This window comes from Pelophylax lessonae (assembly GCF_965119305.1).
Source record: "Pelophylax lessonae genome assembly, chromosome: 1".
Classification (NCBI taxonomy): Eukaryota; Metazoa; Chordata; class Amphibia; order Anura; family Ranidae; genus Pelophylax; species Pelophylax lessonae.
Genome location: NC_138768.1, coordinates 319,280,964 through 319,291,945, shown reverse-complemented (window position 1 = coordinate 319,291,945; position 10,982 = coordinate 319,280,964). Strand labels below are relative to the sequence as shown.

The 10,982-nt window shown below is 40.6% G+C and overlaps 1 protein-coding gene across 1 annotated transcript; it reads right to left on the bottom strand.

Annotated features, from left to right (window-relative positions):
• Positions 1–314: 314 nt before the first annotated feature.
• Positions 315–9,278, bottom strand: LOC309569105 (leukotriene B4 receptor 1-like). Its single transcript, XM_082274869.1, has 2 exons — positions 9,078–9,278; positions 315–1,615 (listed from the first exon to the last, which is right to left on the bottom strand). Exons 1-2 carry the CDS (start codon positions 9,087–9,089, stop codon positions 569–571), a joined length of 1,059 nt encoding a protein of 352 aa, XP_082130995.1. The 5' UTR covers positions 9,090–9,278; the 3' UTR covers positions 315–568.
• Between the last annotated feature and the right edge of the window lie 1,704 nt (positions 9,279–10,982).

Sequence of the window (10,982 nt, the reverse complement as noted above, 5' to 3'; positions counted from 1 at the left end):
ACAGTACAGCGACCTAGGGGTTAATGCAGGGAAGCATTTTATCACCTTCCCACCACCTGCTTTAACTCCTTGGACCCTGCACTAGCACATTGCACATTGCATGTGGCTGCAGGGCACTTGCAAAGTGGCCCTATTCACTTGAACGGCTTGCAAACGGTGATCTTTGACTTCTTCCATGTTGTTCAGGTAGATCTCTAACTCTCTAAGGTTGTCTACCCCTTGACTAAAGTCATTGATCCAATCATAACTGCTTAGTTGTGTCTATCTGAAGCTTGAAGGACCAGATTTACCAATAGGTACACATTGGCAAAATATTTTTGCCAATAGGATGAGTAAAATAATAAAACGATTTTTGTTAAAAAAGGTGCTCCTAGAAGGGGGTGTTGTCTTCAGCCTCCAGTAATGAAATTCCAGCCATGAGGTCATGTAAAATGTTTCCAGCCATACACCAAGTTTGCTATTCACTATGCCTCCAATAAAATATGATGGACCTCTGGTAATAAAGTGAGATCTCTACATCAAAGCATATTTATTAAGAATGTTCCCATTTGTGGCCAGTTAGCCATGCTTAATCCTCTACAGTTTCCTTTAGTTTCCCTTGTTCTGTTGATTGCTTTCTACTTCTTTGTTGGAAGACTTGAGAGACTTTCCGTATACTGCTAGCCTCTGAGCCAGATGCTTCAAAGAGCTTGGCCATGAATCCAAATCCAGCTGTCCTAATGAAGTTGCCACCAGCAAACACATACAAAATGGGGTTAATGCTGCTACTGAGAAATGCAAGGGCTGTGGCATTGGGTCGAGCAAATCGGGATGCCATTCTTAGGCTTTTCGATAAAGATAATTCTCCTGAAACCTGCAAAATATTCACTACATGGTATGGAAGCCAAAAAAGGGCAAATGTTAATATGATCATGATGACCAGCCGGCTTGTCTTATGCTTTGTTTGAAATTTAGCACTTTGTAACCTTAGTCCAATGTATATATAGCAGACAACAATGATTGTGAAAGGGATAACAAACCCTATCAGTGTCTCAAATGTAAACTGAAAGACCATATGGTGTTTTACCCCATCTCCTTGACCTTGGTAAGTGATACACATTTGACGGTTGTCTAGGGTTTCTACTGAGCGGTATATTGGCATTGGAATGGAAAACAGTGCTGCTAATATCCATATAGAGAATACTATGCTCCGAACAACTGGCTTTGTTCTGGCCTTTTGATAAATAAATGGTTTGGCCACAGCAAAGAAACGGTCTAAACTCATGAACGTGATTAAAAAGATGCTGGCGTACATGCTCAGATTGCCAATATAATGACATAACTTACAAATTACATTGCCTAATGCCCAGCTTCCTGTGGACAGAAAATGGATGAATATGGGTGCTGTAAGGATCACTACCAGGTCTGCAATAGCCAAATGTAATATGAGGATGCAGGTTACAGTGCGTTTCTTCACTTGAGTCAATACAGTCCAGATGACAAATACATTGCCAGGGAATCCGATGACAAGAGCCAATGATAGAATGGCAATACCAAGGCTAGCAGAGGATACAGAACTTGTAGTGGAGTTTGACATGGTAGAGTTCACAGTGGCCATCTGGCTAAGGGTTGTACTCTGCCAACAGAAAATAAACAAAGTTAGCTCAAACATACATAAATGTTTTAATTTTCTCTCCAAAATGTAATGCTAGTCTCAGGTCTAATGCAAGGGGGTTCTGCTTGTGCATGGGTCATTGGACAGCATTTCCTCAGACAGGCAGTGCTGTACATGACTGGTGATCCTATAGCAGGATTACAAGACGCAGGTACATAGGGGTGGGTCGCAATTTGTCAGACAGACACAGAGCAGTGAGGATCTGCATAAGTAAGTTCTCATATTGATTTTAAAGGGAAAACACATCACACACACATCAAACATGCTCAGTTCTCCCCCTCTATTTTGAGCATAGAGCCATGACTGCCGTTCTCTGCTTTGCCCCTCCAGCGCTCACTGGAGCGCTGGGCTGTGGAGGGGGCGGGAGGGGCTGGCTGAGGTTCTCATCGGATCACTGAGAGACTGATCCAGCTGCTGGTTCAGGCTACTGGATGAATCCATATAGTCAGGATCTTTTCAGAGCCTGGACTGGTTGTGTAACATCAGGTGAAAACAGGTCACAGGAGTACAGAACAAACTGCACTCCTGTCATCTACAGGAGAAGTATGGCCAAAAAAGCTTTGGCCATACTTCTCCTTTAAAGCGGAGTTCCGGCCTATTTTGCAACTTTAGTGATTCCTTGAGTGTTCGCTATGCTGATCAACAATTGGGCATTTAAAATTTTTTTTTCGGGGTCCCTTACCTTATTTTCAGGGCATTTTTGATTGTACTTCCTCCTTCACCCCCCTCTGTGGCCACGGCCACCGACATCACTTCCGCCTTTGCATTGCATCCTGGGAGCTGTTTGTCATCACTCCCAGGAGGCTGGAATAAGGAAGAACTCCCAAAACACTCCCAGGAATCAGGAAGAAGGACACAGCAGATTACACTGCGGCTTCAGATGCCCACATCCAAGATGGCCACGCCCAGACAGTGTTTTTAAAAGTAAGATTTTGACTAAAATCCAATACTGTACACCTTGTAAGTAGGAGAATAGCGGTTCTGTAAAGGGCGATGGATTAGTATTATAGGGGTATTTTTAGTTAAAAAAAATATTTGAGGCCGGAACTCCGCTTTAAGTGTGATTGTTACTGCAGGTGCTTGCTACTGCAGGTCCTACTTTGCCAAAGTAGTAATAAAACTGAGACTGAAATTTGAGCAAGAGTCTCTGGTACTGTATAAGTTAGCTAGGCCTCCTATCCACATTACACTTCTAAGTGCTTTGTTCCAGTGTTTTGGTCTTTCTGCTCCTTTACTGTGTTTTCTGCCAAATTACTGTAACTGCTTTTTGAGGCTCCATTCACACCTGAGAGTATCATTTTTTTTTTGCGTTTTTCAGACGTTTTTTGCCGGTGTTTGGAGGCAGGCATTGACATCTAACAAAAACACTTGTAATCTGCGCAAAAAAGAAGCTCATGTACTTTTTTGAGCATCAGGCGTTTTGCTTCAGGCAAAAAAACGCTCATATGTGAATAGGGACCATTGAAATGAATAGGATTTTGCTTGTTGGGCGTTTTGAGACTTCAAAGGCGAGCGTTTTTTTGAGCCGCAAAATGCTCAGGTGTGAACAGGGCCTGAATTACCCATTTCAAGTGCTGTAAAGCCAGGTCAGGCTGTAAGTTAGCAGTGTTCAACCTTTGATACCTGTACCTTTTCAACCTAACTATTCCTACTGATAACATCTATTTAGAGAACCCAGCTATATGCTTGTACTTAAATTTGTATTGCTGTTATTTTAGTTGCAGCCACGTCAGAGACCTTTTTTGTGCTACTTGATGTGTTAGGGCTCTTTCACACGGACGTTCCGTATGTCCGTAAATCACCCCATCCGTTTGCGGGTGATATACGGACATAATGAATGTCTATGGGATTACGGATGTCAGCGGATGACCATCCGCTGACATCCGATTTTTGTCCTTTCAGTTCTGTTCTGTTTTTTGGAACGGGAACAGAACCCTATTTTTGTTCCGTTTAATAAAAAAGGGACGGATGCAAAATCGGATGTCAGTGGTGTCATCCGCTGACGTCCGCATTGTCCATAGACTAACATTATGTCCGCATATCATCCGCAAACGGATGGGATGATATGCGGACATACGGAGCGGATGACACAAGTGTCATCCGTGTCCATGAAAAAAAAAAAAAATGCCGGAGCAGATCGCAATACGGTCCGCTCCGTGTGAAAGAGCCCATAATGTACAGCAGAACTGTTTTACTTTGCAAAGCTGGTAGGTTGACTTGTTGTGTGGCTGAGGTGTTAATCATTTCACATAGATTGTCTCTCAGCCACTAGAAACCTGCCAGCAATGAAGGTCAACTGACTTCAGATTATCCCAATATAGTGAAAATAAAACAAAAGTGTAAAAAAGAAAACAAATGCAGCCACCACATGTAAGAACTGGTAAAGTGCAACTTTATACCTTTCTGTTTTTGGATTTAATACCACTTTAGTAGTGAGTAGAATGTTTTGCAAGGCAGTTCAGGAAGAAAAAGGTCTGGGAAAGCTGACTGAGAAGAGACTTTCTTCAGAATGAACCATCTTAAGGGGACAGTACCTCAATTGGAATGGATCTTTTACTGCGTAGTTGTTCAGGACCCAAATGCAGACTTATGAGCTCACAAATGAACAAGTTTGACATTTATTTATTAGTTAGCTTGGTTATACAGGGAAAAAATAAACAGCAAGATTACATTTTGTTGCGGTTCAAATGCCAATATTGTTCTTTCACAGTTGATCACTGAACTTGTTTCTCTGTTTGTTCTAACTATTTTTCGTAATTTCACTGAGCAGCCATCGCTGAAAAAATGTTGCATATTACAGTAAAACCTTGAATTGCGAGTATAATTCATTTTGGAAACATGCTTGTAATCCAAAGCACTCTTATATCAAAGCAAATTTCCCCATAAGAAATAATGGAAACTCAGATCATTCCTTCCACAACCATTTATTCATAAATCCTTCAGTTTATAGTCCATATAAAAAGATTATAGCAATGTGATAGGTTGTGTAACCATAAAATGTCAATCCACAAATAGCGCCTCCACAAGGGGATTAGAAGCAAAATCCAGCAGAAGCTACAGTGTATAAAAGAGAAGACAGGCGCCTCTAAGTGTAGCAATATGGTTACATTTAATGAAGGTTCAACATTTAGCAACTCACATGGTTGATGAATAAAAGAGGTACATCAAAGTATGCAGGTATCCGGGGTAAAGCTGTCCACATAGACCATCCTCCACCCCACTGGCTCTCACCGCCATCAGTCTGCAATCGTAATCAGGAAGACTATCCTGCAGTAGAGCGATCTGAAAGCGAGGCTTGAACCGATTGTGGATCGCAGTGTGGAAAGGATGACGCAGATGGTGGTGCGGGGGATGGTTTATGGGGACAGCTTTACCCCGGATACCTGCATACTTAGATGTGCCTGTTTTAATAATCAACTATGTGAGCTGCTGAATGTTGCACCTTCATTAAATGTAACCATATTGCTACACTTAGAGGCCCCTCTCTTCTCTTTTATACTCAGTTGTGATATGACGCTACTGGTATATAAAGACATTGCTTGTTTATCAAGTCAAAAATTATAAAAAAAAATGTGCTTATCTTGCAAAACACTCTCATTAAAGTTACTCTCAATCCAAGGTTTTATTGTATATATAACTGTCTGTCTCATTGGGGTTGATTTACTAAAACTGGAAAGTGCACAATCTGGTGCCACTGTGCATAGAAACCAATCAGCTTCCAGGTTTTTTGTCAAAGCTTAATTGAACAAGCTGAAGTTAGAAGCTGATTGGCTACCATGCACAGCTGCACCTGATTTTTCATAAATCAACCCCATTGTGTCATGGGATTTTAAGAGTGTCACCAGATTTAGGTAGGAGCTGTACCCACATACTTATAAAAGCCAACACCCAGGGCTACACTACATAGTAAAAACGAATAGGACACATTCCAATCAATGTGTTGTAGCAATTTATGTCAAAGTGCCTCAAAGTGCTGTGCATTGCACTACCAATTAACTATGAATGGAACGATATGCACATCCGGTATGGTGTGGTATGCTGCATTTAAAAAAAAGAAAAAGGGTTAGGTGCAATGTGGTGTCTGGGCAGCCTGTTCAAAATGAAAGGACTGCCTTAACGCAATGCACACTACATTGCATTACAATTGGCATAAACATTTGTTTGTGTAACACATCGCAACAGAATGTTCACACTTGACTAAATTTCTAATGCTTAACAAATGCTCCTATAGTGTTAGTATGGGCGTTAGACTCGCATTAATGAGCTTTAGTATGGGCATTAGACTGGCGTTTTACAAGCCTTAATGACGAGTTAAAAATGCTTCCCAAACGCCCTATGGGCAGTTTTGAAGTGTTTGATGAGCGTTAAGGCGCGTTAAAACCACTCCACAAATGCCTATTCCATTATAGGCAATAAACTAATCGTAACGTCCCGCAACTGCCTGCCAGATCATTTCCGAAGGGTTACCGTGGACTTGAATGTGAGGCATTAAAAGGCTTTTTTGCCTCCTGAGAGTCCTGACTCAACATGAGGCTTCAATTTTGAAGCGACATGATGCTAACACTTCCTGTTTTGATAGTGTGAACAGCACAGTGTGCTGTCTATTATATCTCGTGCATAGGCATTTGAGGGGCATTTTTAATGCCTTTCAAACTTCTGCTTTTAATGCCAGTGTGAACTTAGCCTTAGTGTTGCAATGCTCAAAATACCTACCAAACTATAGTGACCCTACCTTAAGATAAAGCTATATATAGGCAGAGTGGAAGTATTTTTTCTTAGTCGTAGGGTGGCCATACATTATACAATTTTCTTGTACAATTTTCAATTAGATTTACAAAAACCATATAATATGAAGTCAAACCTAAACACTTTCAATTTGTATGCAATTAGGTAGGCGCTTGCACTACTTAGTTGAAGCTAAATCTAAAGGGAATTGAATAAGAAAATGGTACACTGTATGGCCAGCTTTAGTCAATGATTGGTAGAGAACAGAACATTTCATGAAATATAGTTGCTTATTTGTTCTCTGTATGAGTGAAAAAAAAAAAATTTAAATTACTGAGTCCCTGAAGTGTGGGTGAAAATTGTATGTACTACTGCAGTGTATCCTGAAGTAGGAACTGTGAATTTGGGAAGCTGCCTACATGGTTATAAACAGTCTTCAGTATTGTCTTAAGGTGGTTGTAACCCTAAAAAAATAAAAAAAATTATCCTGTTCCTTTAACCACTTCTGGACCGGAAGATTTTCTCCCTTAATGACCAGCCTATTTTTTGCGAATCGGCACTGCAATAATTTAACGGACAATTGCGCGGTCGTGCGATGCTGTACCCTAAAGAAATTGATGTATTTTTTTCCCCACAAACAGAGCTTTCTTTTGGTGGTATTTGATCACCTGTGAAATTTTTATTTTTTGCGCTATTAACAATAGAAGAGCAACAATTTAAAAAAATATATATATATATTTTTTACTTTCTGCTATGTAACATTCCCAATAAAAAAAAAAAAAAAAAAATGAAAAATCATTTTTTTTTTATCATTTTAGGCCAAATAGTATTCTGCTACATATTTTTGGTAAATAAAATCCAATAAGCGTTTATTGATTGGTTTGCGCAAAAGTTATTGTGTCTACAAACTGGGGGAAATATTGATGTCATTTTTATTTATTTATTTTTACTAGTAATGGCGGCGATCTGCGATTTTTAGCGAGGCTGCGACACTACGGCGGACAGATCGGACCCCTAACTGACATCAGCAGACCGCCATTCTCTCTCCACAGGGAGCAATTGCGGGTGCCCGGCAACAATTGCGGCCCTTGGCCCCATGCATCAGCTTCTCCTGTATCGAATGGGGGCGGGAGCCTCCAGGAATGCTCCCGTGAATCCCCGTACATGTACGGCGATTCGCGGGAACCTGCCGACCTGCCGCTGTATTTTGACGACGGCTGGTCAGCAAGTGGTTAAAGCATGGTAAACCGCATAGTGCTTGTGCAGTGTCATTTTTCCTTTTCTAAGCTGCAAAAAAAACCTGCTTGATCCTGCCAGTTCCTGTGGCCCCCTGTGTGTCCTGACCACGGTAATTATGGCTGCTGATCCATGATACTGTGGTCAGGGTAAGTGCCTCCATCACCCCGCTGCTCTCCTCTCTCCCCTCTCCCCTTCCTTCTCTCCGTCAGCTCCTGTGTGTGAGCCGCTCCTCCCCTTCTATCACCGTTCTTATAGCCTAGGCCATCTTTATGTAGAGCAACAATTCTTTTTTTCTGATCCTCAGAGAGTTCTTTGCCATGAGGTGCCATGTTGAACTTCCAGTGACCAGTATGAGAGAGTGAGAGCGATGACACCAAATTTAACACACCTGCTCCCCATTCACACCTGAGACTTTGTAACACTAACGAGTCACATGACACCGGGGAGGGAAAATGGCTAATTGGGCCCGATTTGGACATTGTCACTTAGGGGTGTACTCACTTTTGTTGCCGGCGGTTTAGACATTAATGGCTGTGTGTTGAGTTATTTTGAGGGGACAGCACATTTACACTGTTATACAAGCTGTACACTCTCACTACTTTACATTTTAGCAAAGTGTCATTTCTTCAGTGTTGTCACATGAAAAGATATAGTATATTTACAGAAATGTGAGGGTTGTACTCACTTTTGTGAGATACTGTATATTTCATTTTTTATTTTATTTTCTATGCATTTGTCTGTGTTAAAAATAATTTCATAATTACAATTGTCATTTTTTTTTTTTTAATCGACAACAAAATTTGACAAACATGCATTTGTAAGAATATTGTGTGACATGGAGAATCATGCATACCTTTTATTTCTGTATGATCTCTGCTTCAAACAATATACATTTTTTTGGGAGTGTCTAACATGGTGTGAGGGGTGTACTCACTTTTGTGAGATACTGCATATAATTATTTATTTTATTTTCTATGCATTTTTCTGTGTTAAAAATAATTTCATAATTACAATTGTAATTTGTTTTTGTTTTTTAATCGACAACAAAATTTGACAAACATGTATTAGTAGGAATTTTGTGTGACATGGAAAATCATGCATACCTTTTATTGCTGTATGATCTCTGCTTCAAACAATATACATTTTTTTGGAGTGTCTATGGTTTTAATCCTCTACTGTGGGCTCAAGTAGTGCATTGGAAAAATGTAAAAACTAGCTACAGCAAGGCTAGAACTTATGAGCTTGACCATGGCAGTGAAAGGGTTGAATCAGTAATACAGAAATATGTTAAAAATAAAAAAATTATTAATGCACAAGTATCTACTCCTTACTCACTTTAATTATTACATTATAAAATCCTTGTACCTGTATTATACTTCTGACAAGTGGCATAAATACAATACTATACAATATCATTGTCACCATGCTAAAGTCAATCATTGTGGCCACTGCTACTTACCGCACGGATCATAATGCTGCAGTCAATCTTCAGTTGAGTATGATGAAAATTCTTTTGACTATACTGATAACTTGAATAACTATCTAGGATATTACAAGGGGTATTACAAAGATTTCCTGCTGTGAAAGCAAAACCATCCTCTGTTGCAAGAGAAAAGATTTTTTTGAGTGGTTTCACAAGTACTGTAACGAGTACAGACGGCAGCGACAGTTGCAATATTTACCGTTCACCCTGCTCAACAACTTATAGTCTGTGCTCTGTACAAGGAATTGTACACGCCCCACTCACCCCACCCACCCCAGCCCAAAATACAGAATATAAACAGCAAATACAAATTAAAATACACCAGACATATGAATGTGGAAAGGTTTTGGATAAACTCTGGGCACAAAAACTTTAATCCAAATATATTCCTAAATAGCCATATAGAATAAAGATTAACTTTGTGTAAACCAAATGTCTTTACAAATCCAGATATGTCCTTGTAAAATTTGCAGTAACATCATCACTGTGCTGTACAAAGCCTGAGCAGACAGCAGAGCTGTGAGAGGGGCCCACCAGACTCCACCCACTATAGGCTGCCTGCAGAAAACTACAGGAGGGGGCGGAGACAAGACCAGCCACCCTGAACAAGGAAAGAGAGCAGCAGTGAACGGTCTTTATTACAGGAAGCTCCCAGACAGAGGAAATATTTCACACTGGATTACTGCACAGATCTGGAAGAAATACACAACGCACACTGAGATTTAGATAAAAATACACATGCCTCTTGTTTTTAGACAATGTTCGATTATCCCAGAGTTCAGCTTTACCCACTTGAGCCCCGGAAAGTTTTATCCCCTTCCTGACCAGGGCATTTTTTGCTATTCAGCATTGCGCTTTTTTAAATGGCAATTGCACGGAAATGCAACACTATACGTAAATTAAATTTATATAATTTTTTCACACAAAAAGAGCTTTCTTTTGGTGGTATTTAATCACGACTACCAGAACAATATTTTCCACTTTCTGTTACAAAACTTATCCAATGCAATAAAATCTAATTTCTTCTAAATTTAGGACATGTCTTTGGTAGGAAAAAAAAAGAAAAAACAATCCCAACAGGTATATTAATTGTGTATTAATTGGTTTGTGTGAAAGTTATAGGGACCACAAACAATGAAGTATTGAACACGTCACTATTTTTCTAGGTAAATATATTTCTAAAGGTGCTATTAAAATGTAAACAACAATAAGCGGCTCAGACCCCGTCAGGCCAGATGGGCCTTATTCTTGTCTTGTTTTAACAATGTGGTTTCCTATTTGCCCGGCTCCAAGAATGTTAAAGCTGATGCCTTGTTTTGCCAGTATTCTGAGTTGTCCAGGGAGGACTCTGTGCTGACACCGGTCATACCTTCAGATCATATCCTGGCTGCATTCCGCACCAACTTAACCTCTCCTCTTGGGGAACAGATCTTGGCTGCCCAACCTGTTGCTCCCACTGAGAGACCTGCTGGCAAATGTTTTGTACCTGAGGGGTTGCACATCAGACTGTTGCGCACGTACCACAATTCCAAGACTGCCGGTCATCCTGGTAAGAACCAGATGTCCTGGGCTATTTCCCATCAGTTCTGGTAGCCATCTCTCCACACTGATGTTGCTTCATATGTGGCTGCTTGTTCGGTCTGTGACCAGATTAAATCTCTGCGGCACCTTCCCTTGGGCCTACTCCATCCCATTCCCAATAGTGAGTGTCCCTGGTCTCACCTGGCCATGGATTTTATTGTGAAACTTCCCGCTTCTCGAGGTTACACGGTTATCCTCATGGTTGTCGGCCGGTTTTCCAAAATGTGCTACTGTGTTCCTTTCAGGCGGCTGCCTGCTGCTCAGGAGCTTGCCTCAGTGTTTGCCAGATAGGTTTTTCGC